At 42.0% G+C, this 22,650-nt stretch overlaps 1 protein-coding gene across 3 annotated transcripts in view; it reads right to left on the bottom strand.

Moving 5' to 3' along the window:
* Window positions 1–22,650, bottom strand: part of CTNNB1 (catenin beta 1) — a 68,885-nt gene that overhangs the window by 32,336 nt on the left and 13,899 nt on the right. For all 3 annotated transcript variants that reach the window (XM_085631572.1, XM_085631571.1, XM_085631570.1), the window contains exons 2-12: window positions 12,410–12,466; window positions 11,443–11,670; window positions 10,976–11,229; window positions 9,774–10,012; window positions 9,488–9,689; window positions 8,661–8,805; window positions 8,323–8,426; window positions 3,851–4,189; window positions 3,444–3,602; window positions 2,958–3,077; window positions 1,734–1,884 (exon numbers count right to left, since the gene is read on the bottom strand). In XM_085631572.1, coding sequence (XP_085487698.1) covers window positions 1,734–1,884; window positions 2,958–3,077; window positions 3,444–3,602; window positions 3,851–4,189; window positions 8,323–8,426; window positions 8,661–8,805; window positions 9,488–9,689; window positions 9,774–10,012; window positions 10,976–11,229; window positions 11,443–11,670; window positions 12,410–12,422 — 1,954 coding nt within the window. In that variant the 5' untranslated portion in view covers window positions 12,423–12,466. The remainder of the gene's footprint in view (window positions 1–1,733; window positions 1,885–2,957; window positions 3,078–3,443; window positions 3,603–3,850; window positions 4,190–8,322; window positions 8,427–8,660; window positions 8,806–9,487; window positions 9,690–9,773; window positions 10,013–10,975; window positions 11,230–11,442; window positions 11,671–12,409; window positions 12,467–22,650) is intronic.

Here is a 22,650-nt window from a genome sequence, read left to right on the forward strand (position 1 = left end):
CAGGATTTTTACGGGAGGCCGAGGCTTGGAACACCAAGTGCTCTGGGGTAGGGTGTTGCTTGAGAAGTTGTTGCCCCCCCCGCCCCCTGAGTCACGTTCCAGATCCTATGTGCAGGTTTCGGACCAAGACCCAAGCAGAATGTCCGTGAGGGCATCATTAAATGGGAGAAGCAGTTAGGATAAGGTCCAGGACCTCAGGCACCCCACCCCTTTCACCACCATAACAAAAGAAGTCTTACTGTAGCCAAGGTAGGGAGTGAGATTATGCAAGTGTCTGGAGAGGGGTCCAATACAGTGGTGTTAATCAACTCCTCACACCAGTCAATGTTGGTGTCTAGGAACTGGTATTCTTCAGGGTCCAGCGACCTCTAAATCTTCCAAATTTCTGCCCAGAATAGGGCGTGGGCTCTGGAAGGCGTGGCTCCAGTAGGAACCGTCCCTCCAGCTACATGTCAGAGTCGGGGATGAGAATGGAGATGGCATCTGCATCGGGACTGGGGAAGGTAGAGGTCGTATGACTGGCGCAGGAATATTGTCATCCGTGGATCCAAGGGGCCCGAACGCTTCTGGGACTTACCCGAAGATGACAGAGTGAGACGAGGATCTTATACTGTGCAATAGATTACAGGACGTTCCTTCGACTGGGATCAAGACAGTCATGGCATCAGGCGTCAAGGAGCTTGAGGAAGTGCTTCATCAAGGCAGGGGGGACAGGTGCATGGTGCGGCAGTTGATGCAGGTCTCTGCATTGTGCTTGCACTCAAAGCACAAGACCAAACATGGTGCTGGTCTGTCAGACATCTGCCAGGGGCAGGCGCCACAGGGCTTGAAACTGGCCTTCCTGGCACATTGTGGCAGGGGGACCTCAAAGACTTGGACAAAAAGTCAGTCAAAGTTTTACTGCAGTTAACTCTCTCCTGATCTGTGCTTAAAGGAGCAGAACAAAAAACACCAGATGTCAGTGAGCAGGGATGGCGACTATTAGACGGTGCACCTCACTTCCGGCATGGACGATGCCACGCGGAACCCAGTTATCAGCATGCAGGGGCACTGCTCATGAAACATTAACGTATCCAGTCCCAACGCCTGGGGACAATTCTACGGGAAGGCATCTGCTGCTAGAAGTCTATCAGATACACTTGGCCAAGAGAAGATGGTTGCCATAATGGAGCAGAGAATGTCTATTTTAGAACATAGATGTTCCCTTCAGCTTCTTTTGGGCTCTAGGGTTGAACAAGAGTTCATGAGAACAAACCAGAGACAAGAATAAACTTGGTTTGCAGCCTTTCTATCCAGTGGACTCAAAAGAAACATTGCTTAATGTTTTTAAAATTGTAAAACTGTTGCAGCATTATGCTGAAATTGCTGGTGAGTGGATGCCTTGTGACAAATTAATCATGTTCTATACAGAAAGAATATCTTTTACCATCTAGATTTAATATCTTCAATAGTTTATATGAATTTAACAAGCAATAAAAGGCCCAACCATTAGGTGAACTATAAAAGGAGCTGTTGCTACATGGTCACAGATTAGTCACAGGCTAATAGTCAGTTTTTGCCTACAAATTTCACTGCAATTCATATCGAACAGGACAGAATCCGCTATCAAGACCAATTAAACCATACCTCATTAAGCAATCAGATCTAGAATCTACGTTAATGCACGTAGAAATGGCATTGAAATGGGTATCCGCGTAAGAGTAGACTTCTGTTGAATTACAGTTTTAACTTACCAACACCTTCATTTCTAGAATGAAGCAGCTCTGTCAGAGGGGCAGTGGCTCCCTCTGCCTCAATAGCTTCTGCAGCTTCTTTGTCCTGTGCCAGTTCACACAACACCCCAGCAGCAACTCTCTGGATGTTCTCAATTGGCGAATACAGCAGCTAAACCAAAACAAGTTTGCAGCAGGTCACATTCAAGTTCACACACTGAATAAAGCCACATTAATGAGAACCACTTGCACAGCAAGCTAGCACCTTTAACGTTAAGGGCAACCCAACCATATAATGTTACTGCATTGGATAACTAGCTATTGTAAATTGCAGACCACGCATGCTCATAGATACAATACTGTTCACAGATAAATACAACCAGGCATTGGAAGCTGCCTTTATAAATAGGGAGTCTAAAATATGCTTCTTTTAATGGGACAAGATTTTAGGCTGCATATTTGGAGCTCGCAGCAGTATTTGCAGTTCCAACCATTACACCAAATGCTGGAGGTGCTTCTGAAATTCTAGGTGCACCACTGGGGATTCCCATTAAGACTCCAGGCCTGTCAGGCGCATACGCAAAGCATGGCTAAGCCAGACTTGGGAGGCAACATTTTTTTCAAAGGAAAACAGAGAATTAACCTTCCACTCAATTATCACCAGCTCCATCATTTTGGTGCAGTTCTATTCCCAGGTGGACGGAGCTCACAGAGCTTCATATTGGCCAGTTAGGGTATCTCAAAGTCCTTGCTCATCACATTCTAATACAACAGGGAGTGGATATGTAGCAAGCTGCTTGCCTGTTACAGGTCAAGGTTAACAAATGTACTATTGAATCCACATGTGCTCATTCTTTGGTCAACACCATTTTGCTACCCAAGACCAAAAATCGTCCTACTTCAAAGTGAACTGATAACACAAGCACTTTTATGGTTATGCACAATTTATTAAATCAAGGCAGCTAAAGACATTTACACTAGGCTCCAGTAGTTAAGATGAATTTTATAAGCCAGGCAAACATCATGACAAACTATAAATGCACAATTTAGGTGTGTGGGGTGGTTAAAGTGTTGGTAAGCACTGAAAGTTATCCTCTTGAATCTAAAAGACCCCCCCCCCCCCCCAAAGATAAAGAAATTCTACAAAACTGAACCAAAAACAAAGGAAAGCAAAGTTTCCTATGCAATAGCTAGAGAATTGGCTTCAAATTACTATGATGCAATGCCTTCTGGAAGTAAACCTACCTGCACAAACAGTGGAATGGTATTTAAACCCCTTATTACAATTCTGTTGTGGACATCACGGGCCAAAATATGCAGTGCACCAGTACATCCCTCCACGATTTCTTCCATTCGAACCCCTTCCTTGAAATCAAAAAAAGATAACTTCACTCACCAGCAAAAAAGAATAGTACTTCTAGAAAGACTACATACATTGCACAACTTTAAATGAAAAAAATACTTCAGAAAATTGTAGGAAATATTGCTACATTAAAAACAAAAAAAAGATTACCAGCACTAGTGCATTAACAGATCGCCCGTATGAAATCAACTGCTGTAATGGGTGGCAAAGAATCTTAAAGTAATTCAGTTACGACTAATCCAATTGTGAGGTTTCACTTTCCAATAGCTTCAGGATTACCCCATTAAAAAAAGTATATTTGGGGTTTGAGGATGCTCATTCAAATGCGCTAATCTGGGCCCCTCATGCACCCACACATCATTACCTACCACAAACTGCTGCTGTGTTCCACCCATTGAAGTGCGACGTTGAGTATCTTGATGTGCCCGAACCAACAGCTGTACTAATCTTGGAATTGCACCCTGCTCCCGTAATGGGGCATGATTTGCTGGACACAGTGCAAGATTCCGTATGAGGCCAACTGTAGCCTAGAGGTGGGAGGGGGGTTAAAAAAAGCACAATTACAATCCAAATGGTAGATAGGGCCAATAGCAAATGAATTTTGAAACTGCAACTTTATGGCCAGAGCGGTTCAGGGATATTCAACAAGTACCCAATATTTCGACAAATTATTTGGTTTCGAACACTGGCCATGGAGCCATAAGCAAATCATAACTGGATCTTTACGTTACAAAATTAAGAGACAAAAAAATAAAAATCATAAGTATGACATTACCTTTATCAGGGGCCAATGAGAGGGTGGATGTAATAGTTTAACCACCACTGGAAGTCCATAGTGTAGACGTACAGCATTTTGAGCCATCTCTGCTTCCTGGTGTCTGCTGGTTAGATGACGAAGTGCACAGATGGCAGGTTCAGTGATGTCCTCTCTGTCCCCAGCACGTAAAACTGTTCTCACGAGAGCCTCAATGCCACCAACTTGACAAACCATCATCTTATTTTTATAATTGTTGCAAGTAAGGTTGGAAAGGATCCCAGCTGCACAGGTTACAACATTGATGTCATCTGAGCCAAGAAGTTGAACAAGAGTTCCTAGAAGGCCTTCCATTCCTTCCTGTTTGGAAGCGGACAAGGAAACATTCAATGTAAATCCCCTTCAAAAACAGTTCTACACGTCCTTTAGATATCACCTGTTACAAGAGAATAGAGTAGAGAGCTCCTCCCCCCCCCACCCCCTCATTCACCTAATTTCTAAAATATCCAGAAGCCTCAAGTCGTAATTCATAGTTCATTACCAGTCTAAAAAAAAAAAACCTGACAAATGCAACAGGTTTGTCTTTTCATTAGTTTAATACACTCAAACAGAGCAACATACAAAGGTATACACAGACCACGGCCACTCAATGCACTTGGTGCAAAAGAAACCGGTCTGCCTACTTGTATGCTTGATGCTGCTTTAGGCGCACTAAATTAGACAGAGATAAGGTAGGAAAGAGAAAAAAAAGGAATGCGAAAGGATCTCTGAATAGAACACCATCCAAAGTAGTAGTGATCAGCAACCATCCTTTGGTGTTTGGCTGCTAAGGAGAAAGGACAGAAGATAAAAGCCATGGGTGAAAAGTGAAATTTGGACCTGTAAAGAGTTGGGAGTGGTACAGCTGCATTCATAACCCAGATTAGGACACAGCTCTCAGATTTGCATTCGGTTTATGGACGTAATTTGAGTGAATGGTCGAAATGGCATTGGTTGTAGTTTGGCCAATATGAAGTGTGATGGGTGAGCTTTGATTTTTGGAAGTGTTTTACACGTGGCGTGGTGGCATTAATACTGTTAAAAGCATGAATTGTTGGGCGAGTAAGCCAGCAGCCATGTATACAGATTCCAACCAGATGTCGATCAGTGAAGGCCACAAACAATATAAGGGTCTACACAATAGTAACGGAGGAAGCACTCCCGAGAGCTAAACTGGCACAGCAAGAGACTCTGTCCAGGAGCAACTGAAGCCCAATCTCTGGAGGCAGAGATGAATACGCCGAATCGATCCAGGAGTATTAGGCCAGCCCACAAGTCTGCTATAGGAGTGCATTCAGGTGGGTTTATGTTGGATGTGGAGGTAATTATATGCGGAAACGTTTTCCAGGGTTGTACTGAGGTACACTTATTAATGTTGGTAGGCCAATACTTTGGTGCGAGTAGAGAAAGTATGAAATTAGCATCGGAGGAAGGAATGAGTTTAATCTACCAAACAAGGAAGGCGAGGGTGGTATGGGTCAAGTAACATAGCAAAATCGCTGGCCCTTGCTGGAAATCGCCACGGAAGTTTCCATTAAACTCTCCATTTACCGAATTATCTGGGGAGAGGGTTTAAATGGCTCATGAGGGGCGAGAAAACATTGAGGGGAAGCCGTGTCATTGCCCCGTGATTTTAAGAAAACAAGCCACAATTTGGTGTGCTAGTTTCCAGCCAGTTTGCACAGAACTGCCAGGGTAAGGCAGGGAGAACCAGATGCCCTTGTTCAAAGGCCCACATACAGTTTGGCAACACAATCGGGCTTAGGAAGTGACCGTAAGGGCTGAATTTATGCATGACAGTATTTAAGGCTATTGAAATTCACTTTAACGTCAGTCTGCCAATTCCCAAGCAATATTTTATTCTTCGAGAAATCCCCTGTATTGAGCGACTGAATACTAAACAAATGAAATTATAATCTATATTTCTACCCAACGATGCAGTGCACAGACTCTGCATGCAGTTTCATCCTTTGGACAAAACCACATCCATGTTGCACTGTAATTCAGTAATAAGTTTCTACAATTTAATATACAAGTACCCCGGCAGTCAAGAGTGATACCTTTTTCTTATATATTGCCTTTATAAGCAAACTTCATCCAATTGTGTCAAAGTATCACTAGCGACAAACAAAGATGGATTCATACAAAAGATGTTCTTAATTGAAACAGACATTATCAAAGACATCAGTTTTCAAACAAGACCATAAAGTCCCCCTTTCCCCCACAAAAGCATAACAATGGGGAAACTATTTATAAAGGGTGTTCAAAGCTATAAAGTCTTGGTCCAGATGCGCAACAGCCGACACGTGTTTCGTCACATCCAGTGACTTCAAGGCTGTGAAAGTTAAAAGTTTCTACAATACCCACTTAAGTAGTCTAACAAAGTGTTGTGACTTAACACCACACTAAATAAACAATCCACTGTTGAAAGTTACTTGTATAAATCATTATCACATATATAAATTAAACCGAATACACTAGAACTCCCACAGATGCAGATTTTGTTTAGTGGAAGCCAAACCTAGCCACCATCCTCTTATATCTGCTGCTAACACGAGTCATGTCAGGTAACCATAAGCACCATGCTAAACACTCTTCTTGCTTAGCCACCTTCATATAAGTGTTTTGCCAGAAAAGCAGCCGATAAGCAAGTTGATTAATTCTGCTCGTATCCATCTGCAACAGTGTTTTTCTTGCCCACATTTGCTTCCATGCAATAACATCAGTATTATGTGAGGTGTTTAACTACATCTCAAATTTAAACAAAGAATTGCCATCAGGCACTTTACACAGCTGTGAAAAACATACGCCTCAAAGTACTCTGAGCAAATTCTGTTTCTACAAGCACTTTAGCACCACCAATGAAATTAGAAAAAAAGTTAATAATAATTACGTTTCCTTGCGAGAAAGTCACTTCAAACCTCTAAGGCAAAAGCAAAGTAATTCTCTGCATCAACCACATGGCTCCTTTCATATTTTATGCGGTAACGTGCACGGATTGTGCAGGCACTATTTAAAAAAAATCCAAGATGGTGGCCTCGTCTCCACGCTCTGTGCATTCGCCAATTTTCTCAAGTGCTTGTTCAACTGAGTGATAACTAACCCATTTACTGCTAACATGCCAGGAAACCTCAGCACCCAGTATTACGGTCACCTCACATTTAAGAGGATCCCATGAAGATACAATACATTGAAAGGAAAGAAAAAAAAAAAAAACTCCGTAGCTGCAAGCCTTTCCATAGACCCTTACCCACCCAAGTAAGAAAAGGCTAAAGTTAAAGGCTGCGAGAACGGCGCATTCGGAATAGCCTGTAGATCAGCAGACTATTTCAAGCAGGACTGCAGCAAAACGAATCCTTTAGTCCAAAGTCTGATAATAAGCAACTTTATTGATTAAACAGGACCTACGCTTGGAAAACCGAGAATTCCGAATTGGGATTTTTCCCTTCATTAGGGTGACCAATTAGCGAAACATGGCACAAGTATTTTAAGAGCATACATAGCAGTTTCAAATAAAAGGATTTTACTATCATTAACTCCGCCTCACCAGTACCACCTTTGATAACCAGTCAAAGATCCTGGGAAATTCACCACTGCAAAAGATTATGTGGTGGGGCTAATCTATCAGGGTTACTTCATCCAATATGCTAGGTATGCAAACGTATTGGCACGCCCCTTACTTATAAGGGGAGAGAACCAAAACGTATCAGCATAGCTGCTACACTAGTAATGGACAGTACCAGTACTTCTGCTGCAAGTGCAAGGCTGTTGCAACAATCCATCCTTTCAAGGGGTAGAAAATGGAAAGCCACCAATGCAAGCTTTCAAATAGTAGAGGTAGCTTCCCTCCATTGATGCAGAAGCCCGAATGGAGAAAGCTGCTCTCGCTCTACATCCCTTCTAAAACACACATTTTGAGGGTACCACTTTAGTGACGACATACTGTCATGGGAGACCAGAAGCTCTGTATTCGCTGCTTCCTTAGAGAACTGAATCAGAGTAGCCTGCAGGTTGTGTGGGAGAACACTATGCTGCTGTAAGCTTAGACTGCATCCTCATCCACCACCCCTCCCATACAGTTTCACTCAACCATTATGCCACGTAGTGTGCTCCTTCTTCCTTTTCGGACTGGCTCCTGTTCAAAGGATTCCAATCAAATGTCTAGAAAAATACTGATCCCAGGCAACAGGACATTCAACATTATGAAAGGCATTTACTCAAGCGATACTACGAAGTCTACACAACTCAATATTATTTTTGTTAAACACAGTGTCAAAGTTTACTGATGTTCGAAGTAGCATGTAAAAGTTTGGAACTAGGTTTGGTTATATGGATCAGCATCAAGTACTGGAAGAAACGGAAGCCTATTGGATACTGTTTAGGTTTCAACAGCGATATGATGATGCACATTGTGATCAACACTGAAAGGGGGGAGGAGGGGATGACATCCTTACCTGTTTTGTTGCAGCATCCGAGAGGTTTCTTAGGGTCCAAAGACAATTCTGAACAAGTCTTTGGCTCTGATCGGTTAGGTGAAGTCCTAAAGCCTGCATGCCACCTAGAAAAGTAAATATGGCAGAACATTTCATCCAAGCGACTAGTAAGTAGGTAGCTCATTAGTCCATTTTAAAACAGCTTAGTGTACACACAACACCCTCCTACCCCTGCTTGGGTCTCTATTTTTACTGGAATACAGGTCACAAATAAGTGATCAGACTGGCAGCCAGTGGTCTACGTTTAAAATGGGTGACATGGCATGCAACAAATACAGTGGACAGAAATAAATACTTACCAGCTTCAACAATGGCAGGTTTGTTGCTTGAGCAAACTGAAAGCACTTTTAACACTCTGCTTGTAGTCCACAAAAGCTTTTCATAGGTATAGGTCCTCATTATATTTACTAGTGCTTGAGGTCCTCCACTGGCAAGTATAATCAACTAAAAAAATAAAAAGACCGGGTTGGTATATTCACCAAGCATCAAAGCAGTTTGCAACACAGGCCTCAAAATAGCCATTTATATAGAACAGAGAAGATAAAATTAGGCTGCTTCTTGGACTAACCACTTAAGCAGGGGTAGGGCCTGGGCCTCAACAGCAAAAACTCATATTTGAAAGAACCACCATTTAAATCACTAAGGATTAACGTAAAAAGCATATAACCACACAAATTAGATATAGGGTGAGGAAGCGGAGAAGGCAGTGGCCTGTTCAGTCCTTTAATATGGAGGACTTAAAGACATACCTTGGGGGACAAGCATGCCTTGGCTCGCCCAACTGGAACTACTGCCTGCAGAAGTGCACTACTGAACAATGCAATGTTCGAGGCACCCAGAAGGGGATTAGCAACAGTTTTCCTGTAACTAATTCAAAGAATGACCCCACATTTATCACTACCGCCCTTCCAAAAAGCACATGCATTCGTACCACAAATTGAAAAGAATTAGTTACTGGAAGAGACTAACCTCAGAATGCAAATTTGATAGCCCACATGCAACGACATTCTCAACTAAGAATCATTAAATTATACAGTTGCTGTTTAGTTGGTCTGAAGGTTTGAGACAGAGCATTCATAAATCGCACTGGTGCAGGATGCTCATAAAATGCAAGTACTACACCAACCTTGCTCTCTTGGTTACCATAAGCTAAAATTTGAAGACAATCCGTTGTGATGGCCAGGAACTTGACATTGGTCTTATTTAGAAGTGCAACCATTTTTTGAAGCCCACCAGCTAGACGGACAGCCATTTTAGCTCCTTCTTGGTGCAATAAAAGATTATGTAGTGTTGTGATAGCATAGAAGAGTACAGAATCCACAGGAGAGCTGAAGAAAGAAAAGAAAATACAGATTAATGTACTTTTCATGTAAAGAAAAAGATGCTTAAGAATCATGCATTAGTGATCATACCCAAGCATTTTAACAAGCGCAGGAATGCCTCCAGATTTAAAGATGGCCAACAGTCCTTCACGGTGGTGGGAAAGGTTATGCAGAGTTCCAGCAGTGCAGCGTGCCGTCTCCACATCATTTGTATTCTGCATGGTGCGCACGATAGCAGATACCATCTGAGGCGAACGCATGATAGCATGGCGGGAGGCTTCCTTTTTAGATAGCTGATGGACCATGACTGCAGCCTTGTTAACCACAACCTAAAAGACACGTTTATTACATTGCAATACAGTTCATGAACAAGACCATCCTACTAAAAATTAAGTTCGCAGTGTTAAAAAAGTAAAGGATAGACTAGCTCCATGTTCAATACGGCATGGCAATCACCCTGGACAGTTCTAAAAGAGGTGATGCAGAGCAAGTCAAAAGCGGAGTATTAAAATGTTAAAGTAAACCCAACCAGTAACTTGCATCAAGTTGGTGTAGTGCTGGCAACAAGCAATACAGGTAGGTGCTCAGCATGGTTTAATTAGTTAGCGGCCAGCAGATGCCCTTTTCGTTTTGGGAAAGAGATGGAAGGTATGGCGTATTGCTATATAAAGGATGGAGGTCGTTTCACAATTGCTGCTTTTTTGCATTACGTATTTTGCAATCCTGATACTTCAACACATAGTCTGGCACATGCAGTCATCCAAATCACTTCAGTATGGGTCTCCCACAAACAGTAACATTACATCCAGGTGTAACTATTAAAAAAAAACAAAAAAACTATTTTAGCACCCCCCCCCCCCCCATATTCTATTACCAGATGGGATTGGTTATAGGAATGGGGTGTCCAATTGCTAGATATTAGGAACTGTTATTTAACGAGCTTTAACTTTGTGAAACCACTTTCTCTACAGGGTCACGCCCGCCACTGACTAGTGAAGTGTAATGTCACAATTTGGTACCCACCTACTTGCAAGAATGGTCTTCAGAATTTCCGAACTTAATCTGTGAACCCACGTGACAATGAGAGAAGTGCAAAACACATTGTGAATGAAGTACTTCACATCTACTTATATTGTAGAAGTGGCCCCGCGTAGGAAAAAAAAAAAACGATCATTGGCGGTCACAAGCATGACTAAATGCAAAGGTTAAAACTATTCATTTGCTAAAAGCCAGTCTCTAAAGCCCGATCACAAGACAGTAAAGTCGGTCTCCCTTCAGCAAAATTTGCTTACCTGGTCCTCGTCATTCAACAGTTTTGTAAGCTCTGGGATGGCACGTGTTGCTAACTCCGCATCGTCCTGATAATTGATCAAATTGACAACAGCATGCTTCAGCATTTGAGACGGTTCAGCTAAGCGCTGCACATTTGTAGGGTGAGCGGCATCAAACTGAGTGGAAGGAATCTGCATGCCTTCATCCAGTGTTTCAGGGAACATTGCAGCACGTACTCTCTGAGCTCTGGTCATGGCAAATTGGCCATCAATGTCTAAGAAAAATGCAACAAAAACGGTCAGGGGGTAAGGAACGTAAAACAAGGCACACCAAAGGCTTAAAACATCAGCTTTGGTAACGCAATATAACAAAACAAAACCGCACCCCACAGACAACCCACTTCTTCAATGCTTATTCGGACACAAGTGTGAAGGTTTACTGGCAGTGCACTCGCACCCAATACAAAAGCATTTCCATGGGTCCATACCTGCTACTTGTTCATGGGTGAAGGACTGAGAAAAGCCCTGTTCCCATTCGTACAAAACTTGATTACTATCCACATCTTCCTCTTCAGGGTTGCCTTTTCCACTCAGGGAAGGCGCTGTGGTGGTCGCTCCAGAATGAATACCAGAATCCAGGTATGACTGTTGCTGCCAATGGCTAACCGCAGCTTTTCGATCTGGTTCCATTGCCATATCCAATTCCATCAAATCAGCTGAAAAAGTAAGCAATTAATATTTAATTTAGCCAAGTAGCAATGCCCGATACATAACTCACATTTAGCCAATCCTATAGACAAAAATAAACTGGGCAGCTAAGAAAGGACAGTAAAGATCTGCTATTTAACTGCGTGACTATTTAAAATCAAGGTGGGGCAAACCTCGAGATTTACAAATTAGAGACTAAAGCAGGTCCTTCGACGTTTTTTGAAAGCTACCTTTTTTTTTTTTAAACTACTAGAGATCATTGCTTATAGTCAGCTACGGTCCTGGCAAACCATTAATTGAACAATGGTGGAGGTAATTTCAAGGACGTCAAAGCGTAGGGAGGCAGTGCAAGATGTACCATACACCACCTCCTTTGAATCCAGATTCTGGCTTTAGGAAAGCTTTATCAACCCGAAGTGACTTCTTTAATGCTAGTAGTAATCAGTAATTTCCACAAGGTTTTGCTCGATTTTTTTACATCGAAATACAAATGTGTAGGTTGGTTTGCTTTTCATAGCCTAGTTCTTTCACACCATTTAGAGGTATTCTTTATGGCAATCTCACATTCGGCTCGTTCAGTAATTCTAGTGCCAACAGCCCCAAATAATTAGCACATTTCCCCCATCTCTAACATCTTAAGTGATGGCATCGGCATACACCTATTTTTGAAGCAACTAGAAATATTTGAAATACTGTGCTGGTGCAACAACAAATAGTTCCATACTCAACTATTAGGTGAAAAAATACCTTGGGTAGCCATGTTTGTGGTAGATCCAGATAAGCAACCAGTCTTTCTTCAAACACCTACATAAAAAAATTTAATACAAAAGTTAGTTTAAATTGAAGGCAAGTTAAAACAGTTTCAAACAGTGAAGTACACAGCTTTATTAAAACCTAGAAAATTTGAAAGAAGGCCCACAGGAACATTATGTATGCACTAAAACTTGGAAAGGTACTCCTGAAGAATCTCTCATGCAAAAAAGTACGAGGGTCTTGTACAAGTCCTCATTGCTGAAGTCTAAAACACAGGAGTTTTACTGAAGATAACCCGAATTAGTCTGTATACAATAAGGTGCCTACCCAATCCATTTTAGAGCACTGAATGGACACTTGAGAAATCACCTTTACTTGCATCATCCAAAGTTGTGCCAATCAGACCAACGTTTCGCAGTTTAAGCGGATACCATTAATTACTCTGTAATAACCAATAGTACACTGGACGAAACTTTAATTTCATGTACGGTATTAAAATAAAAAATAATTTTAAAGCATCCTTTAAATTACTCCATTTGGTGACAATTGTGTCAAATGTCAATATGACAGATGTCATTTTTCCGCCAGCTTTCATGTAGCACTTTTCCAATGCAGCTTCAAACTATTACAGGTGGTAACCGCACCAAGCCAGCTCTACCTCTAAAGAGGACCGCTTTACGGTTGTAAAGAACACGGTCCTATACAGCTAAGCTCGCACATGCATTTCGTTCGATCTTGTTCATCACCTCATTAGGTTGTGAGGACTGAACTAATTTAAAATTCTATTTCCCTCCACTTAAGCTCAAAACCACAACTTCCATTTTCCAACATGCCAAGGAACCTGGTCTTTATTTACTCCTCCTTAAATGGACTTCGATTTATCAACCAACTGCTCTACTTTAAAAAATCGTGTACCTGCTGGAGATTCCCAACATGTAATCTTCACCTTCGTTTGATGGTCTCGAACCTAATAGTCCATCTTCTTCCAGCCACCCGTTGAAATGCTACTGCGTTCATCTGAATGACCTTCAGATGAAGTATTTTACTTCTGTGTGCGCATACTGCTACTTCTTGTAGCAGGACTGTTGCAATTGCAAAGGTGTCCCGCATCAGTATCTGCATTGCAGCAAACAATTGTCTTCAATTAATACGATCTCTACTTTGTAAAGGGATTGGAACTGTGCAGAAGTATTAACAAGCATTTACAATGCAATGGTCTCGGCATTGTTAAAGTTAGAGCTATTGGCATTGCTCATGACATTTTTGTTTTAAATTTTTTTTAAAGAAACGGCATTGTTATTTACAATGTCAATAGCTTAATCTCTCTCAAATGCGAGACCTATTGCATTTGCACCCACACACAAAGCCACCCACACAGAGCCACCCACAAAAAAATCCACCCACACACACAGTTACACAGAGCCACACACAGACATGCTGCTGACTTTAAACATTGCATTCTATTTATGTTCTTACTGTGTCTTCTGCAATTCTCTGCTGAGGAGCACTGGCATTCTGTGTACTCAGGTGAGGTAAAATGTAGTCCCATCTGCTATTTTATAAAATGAAAAGTGCTTGCAGGTACCAGAGGTTGGGGTTGGGGGAAGGGGGGGGGACGGACGAAAAGATGCACTATGTAGAGCGATTAAATAAAACATGTTTGGATGTGAGGGCGATCTGGCTGGGGTTGATTGGGAGGGGGTATGGCATTAAGAAGGTGCAACTATTGGAAACAAAAAGGAAATGTTAACATTATGGCATTTCTCTTTCATTTTGTGAAATGAGTTAACCTGCTTTGTTTATATAAACACATTTATCATGTGTTTTGGTGTGTGCTGCAACTAATATAGAAGTCGTTAAGTATCATCATGTCTTGCCCCTGGCCCCGCCCCCTCACTACACTCATTTTAATGAGTATCTGAACTTGATGGCAAACCCAAGTTGAAGTCCTCGAATATTCAGCCTCAAGTAAGATGGTCGCAAGTAGAGCGTTTGTTTATGCTTTCCTTACGTCTATGCCGTTTACTACAGTTGGAATTATTGAATATGGCCGCCATGTTGGCCAGATATCCGTTGCCACTCAGCTCCCGAAAGGCCGAGTTATTTACTTGACAACAAAGCCTCCAAATGCAACTCGCACCCTGAGCCAACACCACACAACCTCACATTAGTAGAAGGGGCTCAATGGCACGCCATTGTGTGACGAATTCAGCAGATGAAAAAGATCACGAGAAGTCCTGACGCAGCAGGTCATGTGGCACGTGACGAGTCGTCAGCTGATGTACGGAAGAGCAACGGAGGCCTGGTTCTGCAGCCGGTGTAAGGGAGTCTTCTTGTTGTAAATAACCGCCGCTATGTCGTCTTTTTCCGAGCTCTATTTCAACGTGGATAGCGGGTATCTCGAGGGTCTAGTTCGTGACCCCCGTGCCTGCATGTACTGTCAGACCTGTTAATTCATTCTTAGTGATTGTTTTTGGCTATCGAACATTGCTCAAGCATAATTATCATGCCCATTATACAGGAGGCATTTACAGCGTAGTTTAAATACAGAAGTGCACGGAATTCTATACGGTAAAAAAATGGTGCAGACATTGGGAAAGTGAACCTGGCTGGAAGCATTTTACATGACATCTTGCAGAGTCGAGGGGGCGATAATCATAAATTGAGTGGACCATTATCACGAGAGGAGAGGGTGCCTCGGCGAAAGGCAGCGGCGTTTCTGGATTCGGGGGAGTGTTTTGCTTTTCTCTCCTCTTGCCATTGGCTGGAGGAGATAATTAGAAAAGTTGAATAAAAACACGCCCCCGAATACGAAAAGGACGGGCCTGTTCGGAGTGACGGAGCTCTTCTCCAATGGCTGGCCAGCATTCAAGAGGCCAGCCAATGGAGAAGAGGGGCGGGTTCAAGCCCCTCTTCTCCAAGTCATTATGTCTCGCAAGCGCAGCCTTCGCTAGCTGAGACCTAAAAATTAAATCTAGTTGCGTAGTAGGCAACATTAAATGGATAGAAAGAAAAGACTGCAGTTTAGGAGTTGTACCAATAAGTTCTTGTACAATTTCACCTGTTCGGTGTTGCTAGAGATTAATTATTTTTCCCAGCAAGGTTTCAAAGATACACATGGTGCCCTTTTACAACTAAAGCATTTCATGCACTGAGATTTACTTACGACGCCGTTAAAGTGTGGTAAATTCATTGTGCATTATTCAAACAGCCGTGGGTAGCCAAGACTACTGATATCCAGCCGTTTAAGTGGCTAAAAGCCATGTTTAATTATTATTTTTTTAAACTCAATGTAGTCAGTGGAATTAATTTGCTACTTAAGAGATATGACTAAATCATTCTAAGTGATACACAGTTCACAAAAATACTCATGGGTTAGATTTAGTATTAGTACCAAGGGTGAGGGATTACGTTGTAGTGCCTAGAAAAAGCTTCACAACTGAATTGAAAAGAAAAAAACAAAATAGGCAACATTAGCTTTAGAAGCATTTACTTCGGTATCAATATTTTCAAATTAAAGGCACCAAGGATATGAAGGCCTTACTAGAGGTGATGAGGAATTCAGAAAGTAGGTTATCAAACCAGGATTGCCGATGCAGCAGGGATAGGCAATTATAATGCTAAAGTAACCTTGTGTACTTGGTAAATCCATTAGGAATGGAAGACATAAGAGATTTGAATCTGCACAGACTTCTGGAGAAAGTTCATATGGCCGGTTTTGAAGGATATTTCACAGACCAGAGAACGCCTAGCCTAGGAAAAATCTATGGTGAGCCATTTTAACTATTTACAACTTGATTTGGCAGTAAGGTACCAATTCAATAAGGAGGTTTTAACCTAATAATCGTAAACTATAATCCAAGCATAAATCAATGGGTGCCAACTCAAATGAGAATGTTCATAACACTTGCAGTGGAATAATTTACTTGCACTACAACAGGTACTTCAAAAACATGATTAACCGCCCTCCTCTTTCCAAACATAGGTCATACATTGGAGATTTAGTAGTCACTCGTTTTCCCATGAATTGGATGAAGCATTCACTAAATTGAACTTGTACTTACCAGACTAGCATATTTCCTTTTTTCTAGATAATTTGCATCATCCCAGTAGTTTACAGGTTTCTCTCCCCCCCCCCCCCCCCCGCCGAGCCTTTTTTTTTTCGGCAAACGCAACTTCACTTGTCTCTGACACCAAGCATACCATTTCTTTAATCCCAACCTTTTCCCAGCAGTCTCCCCTTATTCTAACACGTGCCGCCTTTTGCTTTACAGCAATTAAAGCTAGCGATCAGAACTTGAAAACCACTTTTGCAGCCAGAGACCCCGAAACCGATGTCTTTAAAACAGGCTACATCGGATTTGCCATGCTGATTTAAGTTCAAACACCTAAAGCCAGGACTCATTAAGACTAGGCTACAAGCACACACTATAGCCCCACACTTTTAAAATACTAAATACAAAGGATAGAACACTTCCAGTAGATAAGATTAATCCTGATGGGTTACTCCCAGAAGATACACTTAAATTTGGGCAGTATTCAGAATTCACCTGTTCCATTATTGATAAATTAGGTCTAGTCTTACCCTGCAAGACTTTGTGCATCACGTCAGTCTCTGGATTAGACTAAAAAAGTGTGCAAACTTAATAAAAAAAGACAGCAGGCCTTCCAAGAAGACCGAATTGTTAGGTCCACATTACAATCAACTGTTTTTTTTTTTAGTAATTGAGACGATAGTGGCAATTCTGCTGTCGGCCACTAGATCCTGAAAGTACGCAAAGCCCAACGATGTAACATGCTGCAATGTATCCTTCTGTGGGAGGCCCCTGTATTAACCTCAACTGCTCGCCTGGGAACCGGTTCCAATCTACACAAATGTGTCAGCCTGAAAAACAGTGAGCCAAGATGATGCAAAGGAATAGGGTATGTGCAAAGTAAGTTATTGCATGGTTAATTCAGCCACCTAAGGAAAAGTAACATGGCTTAAAGTACTACAGTGGTTGAAGTCCACGCCCAGCCACTGCTCCCAAACCCTCCTTACTATACCATTCAATCTGGAGGGAAGTTTGCTTGGCATCTTGAGCACAAATGTACCTTTAGGAGAGAAACGTTTGGCACCCAGGCACAACGGTATTATCGCTTACGCAGGCACTATATGAACATAGTGTTCCAAGAGCTCTATATTCAGTGCACTTCGTAAGACTAACTGCACCCTGTCCATTTATCTACCATATTTGACCCCAACCAAATGGCAGTAAATCTGGGAGTGGGTACCGCTGCCGGACCCTTAACATGGAACTTTCTACACTTATTTGCAGCATTTCTTCGCAAGGAGTCAAGTTTCAAAACTTGCAACTAGCTGCTACAGAAACGAGTCCATTGGTTATAGCTAATGCATTAACAGTCTGCAACACTTCGGGTGTTTTAATAAATAAAGTTCTTCCTAGCTGCGATTGTTCGGCGTATCGTTAAACAGACTTTTGTAAAACTGCCAGTTTAACAGTAAAAAAAAAAAAAAAAAAAAAAGTCAACAAGGTTAACTAAACTAACACTTTACTTTAAACCGGTCAACACACTACACTGATCATACACTGTGCAGGAATAGTTTATTTCTGCTACAGTCTCATTAAAAAGCATATAGAGTGGTGGTGCTCCTCCAGCGGAGGAAGCATGCAAGGGGGAACAACCTTGGGTTACAGGTATTTAAGCAGTATAAGTAACGGAAGTATCAAATCCAACATGACACCACTCATCGATATGGCAGTACTTGAGTTTAGGGGATGCCGGGTTCAAGCCAGTTTTTAGGTCTCGCCTGAGCCAGCGCTTTAGCGCTGCTCTGGCGAGAGCTTTAGGAAGCAGGGATTTGGCAGTGCAGACTAGTGCTTTTCAGGCCTCCAAATACAGCGCATGTGCGCCGAGCGCGCGCACCATTTGTCAGTCTGCCTGATCACTTTCGCGGCCACTTTGATGTTCAGTGAGCCGTGCGGCCACTAAGAACATCAAAGCGGCCGCGAAAGTGCTCACCATTTGCCACCCCCTCCCTTATCCCACTTGCTGCTTGTTCTTTTTCCAACAGCGGCAAAATGCAGCGCTTTTACGTTTACAATGGTGCCTGTGCGCTTTTGTCAGCATTTCGGCAGTTTCTAACATTTTTGCTGCTGTCCCTACGTGACTGTGTTGACGCTGTTGTGTTGCCTTGTTGCAGCTTCAAGACTTCTCCATTCATGTGGAACTCTGGCCATAAGCTTGCACCACCACTTTTGGGTGAAGGAAGTCACTGGACTGAAAAGTAAAGATCATTGGGAAGATAGCATGGCGGCTCGGATTTGTAGCTCAGCATGCTTGTAATAACGCGGTGGGTTTTTTGGCTCTTCATGGCCCAGCGTCATGGAAGGCTTGGCTTCACAGTAGTTAGTCTTTCCCCCAATGTGACCCCTTACTGTAACAAACTGCCCGGCACTATGCATATCCTTCCCTTTCATGCTTGCATGTTTGAAAGGCTCTTTTTGCCTTGCTGAAGGTAGCGTTAACATCCCAGGAAATGCAGTTTAATTGTTCCCAGTAATATTTACAAAAGAACCGCACTCTTCTCCAAAATCTCGCCGATTTGAACATGTTTATTTAAATGAGGTACTAGTCTCTAAAGCCTTCCTGACTGGAACATTAGCGAGGCGCTCATTTTTTTTCTAAATTGTGCAACAGCTGCGTAAATGAGGCACTGTTTCTAAAGCTTTGCCAATTTGATTAGGTTAAGTAAATTACGCACTAGTAGAACAAGCATTGGCATAGCCAATAGGTCTAGCCATTGGGACCTTTTAAGTGTTTAGCCATGCAACAGTTAATATTGTTGCACCAAGGACATTGTGCTGCATATTTAACACTTATAAGGTCCCAAAGGAGAGACCTATTGGCTATGCCAATGCTGGTTTCAAGTTGGCCCTTGAAAGGATCATACCTCAGCCTCCCAAAAAGATTCTATCCACCTATGTTCTGAAAAGTGTTACTGTAGTTGGCAGTCGTCTAGGTACGCAACTTGAATGCACCTCTAAACCTGATGTTTTGCCATAGAAGCGAGATGTATTTTAGTTTCTCCACAACAACCTAAGGTCTTCCAACCCCATTACATGTCATTTTGCTAGTAGCACCTGGAAGGAGCACATTGGTAAAATGTACGCTGCACCAGCATCACCGGACATCTTCACTATAGATTTTGTTATCGCATCAGGTTTTCAGACTATTCTATCGGCAGTGAAGGATGCGATCAACCAAGATTAGGAGGCAAGGCGCCAAACCCTGATGAGGTACCGATTGACCTATTAAAGAACGTTGCTTTTGGGGCATCCCTTCTCATGAACATTAACAAACTTACCCACTGTACCTTGTCCACTCTTCCCTTTCCAGCACTTTTTGGTACATCTGCCAAAGTGCCTATTTCCAAAAAAGGAGATGGTTTACACACAGGCTGCTATCGGCCAATATCAATGGACACAACTGTAAAACAAATCTGGGCAGGATTATCCTTCATGGAATTATGGACTGGATGCATGAGGAGTCCCTGTTACACTGCTACCAGTACGGGTTTAGGCACAAAGTAGGAACTATCTAGCAATATCTAAACCTTGTTTTGGGGAAATATATGGTGGAAATGCAATCCCCACCAGAACCTAGCACTAATGGACATATCAGCTGCATTTGACCTGGTCAAACTGTGGCACCTGCTCATCGCACCGGGCTGGATACGTTAATCCACTTCATTGCATACCTTCATAAGATCATGGAGGTACGAGTCTGCATTAGTACGCGGGGGGGGGGGGGGGGGGGGGGTTTCAAATCGGTATCCACCACGGGGTAAGACTAGGTTGTGCGCTGGCCCTGCTCATATTCATTATTTATATTAATGATCTCCACTCTGCCCTAGTATGTGCTACTACAGATGTACCTAAAAATCAAAAAGGTAACCAGCTCAGCATACTCCTATGCAGACGACGCAGTGTTGATGGCACACACCCTACAGCACAGTCTGCGGGTGCATGCTTTAAGATATTATGGGCTCCCTAGATTTGCAGACCATTTTTATTAAATTCCTTATCTCCTGTGGCCCAAAGCACAGATCCCGCTCAAACGTACTAGTTGGCACCCACTGTTTAAGCAGCACTAATACCGTTGCATACTTTGGTATTTTTTCTGCTCAGGGGTAATTGTCGCGAACATTCTCAACCTTTCAACTAAATTTTCCTTAGTAAATGGGTCACTAGGCAGTCTCCCACAAGGGGTGGGTGGCTAGCTCTTACCTCTGCTACAAATCGGAATATTTACCAATTGCTACATATTGGGGATTTTTAACTGCATGGCTATCAAACAAGAAGAAAATAGATTTTGCAGAAAACGTATCTGTCCTTATTTCAGCAAAACATTGTATACTTCATAATGCCCCCCTATATAACAGATCTATCGGTGTACGCCCAGGCCTCCTCTGGCTCCAGCGTAATGAGGCTGCCTTGACCATAGACATGGACTGTCCCTCCGTGGACCGAGGGCTTCAAATCCCATAGACTTCTTATGTGAGGGCCAAGTACTCTAAAACTGGGATGCAATCCAACTCAATGCACCTCTCACCCAGAGAAAACAAAAAAAAAAAAAAAAAAAAAAGACGGTGGCACAAGACTTCTGTATATCTTTGGAATCGGAGGCTCAGGTATTGAGGATGCATCTAGCCAATCTATGCTCAGTTTTAGGTTCTTTAGCAAATTTTAAGTAAAATATTAGATTCTTTTTCAATCCCTCCTTCAAAAGAAGTACTGTATGGATTTAAAAACAGTAAAGTCCTATTTTTTTATTACTAAATAATAAGGAAACTATTGTACATGTAGAGTTGTTACTAAAATCTGCTGTTTGAGCTCGCAGGTCTATGTTAAACTAATTCTTATTTGCCGATTTACTGCCATGATGAACATCTTTTTACTGTATCTTATGATATTTATTGAACACTAAATGTCTGGCATATTGTGATAGTCTTATACTATGTAACGTCAGTCTAGACACGAAGTCTGTTTTATTTGCGATTTTTATATTTCACCCACACGTTGTGTGTGATGCTATAATGCCTCTGAATAAAGAATACTGAATGGAATGCTTGACTGCACTTACAAACCCAATTCACTGCTGCCTCTTTTAACCAACAGTGGTGCACATTTCTGTAACCCAATTTAATTTTTTTTTTTTTTTTTTAAAAGGTACAACAACAAAAAAAAAAATGAGTTCCTACACTGGATTTTATCATTTAAGTCCAATACATAGATTTTAATTTAGGTACCTGCATCAAGAGTAATAGATTTTTTTTATCCAAATGCTGGTAATTTGCTTTGCAACATAATTTAAATCCTCAAGTTCTGCCCAAGGAAGCAAGATCTTGAATTACATGGTTACAATTAGTTCACAACATTTCTCTGAACTAGACATCATCCTGGAAGATAGAGGGTGCAGAGAGAAGGAAAAAACCCAAGCCACCATCGGGAGGTCTCGGCATCCTTACATTGGGTGTGCAGAACTAGGATATGGTAATTAAGATGACTTTGCGACCATGGAGGAAGTTTGGCAAATATAGTTTGGGGATGCAATTTTGTTTGATTAAGTAGAAGGACCCCCCCCCCCCCCCCCCATCCGATTGCTCGAAGGCAGTTCATAGACAGTGGCTCTTGGAGGCTAGCATTTATGCACACCAAGAATTTATGATTAATAAAAAAAAAAAAAAAAAGTACATGGACAAGCTCCCCGCTAATCTCTGCACTTCAGTAATCCAATATAGTTCGGATCCATGATGAGCAAGCACCATAAATGGTACCTGGAGATCTTAAATAAAAAACACGATTTGAACGTTCATCTAGTGTGAAGTAACCCATGAGGTTTGCTTACAGATTTCGAGGCCATCTAAAAATCACACAATTGACTTTGGCTCCAGATATAAATCCTCATCTAGTTATCTTTCAGATAGTTACCACAAAACTCGAGTACAGCATTGGGTTTACAAAGAGAAAGCGTGAACCCCCAATTTCAACAAGAAAAGGAAAATTGAGAACCATTTTAAGTCAATTTAGCCTTTTCAAAGCTTTCATGGCACTCGTATCCAAGGGCCACTGGACTCCAAAACTTCAAACACCATAACATTTCCAATTGCAAAGAGCCAGGTCTTGAGGTCCCTCCTGAACATGTGCAGGGTCGGGGAGCGTCTGATGTTC

The sequence above is a fragment of the Triturus cristatus genome, chromosome 10 (genome assembly GCF_964204655.1).
Source record: "Triturus cristatus chromosome 10, aTriCri1.1, whole genome shotgun sequence".
In the NCBI taxonomy this organism is placed as follows: Eukaryota; Metazoa; Chordata; class Amphibia; order Caudata; family Salamandridae; genus Triturus; species Triturus cristatus.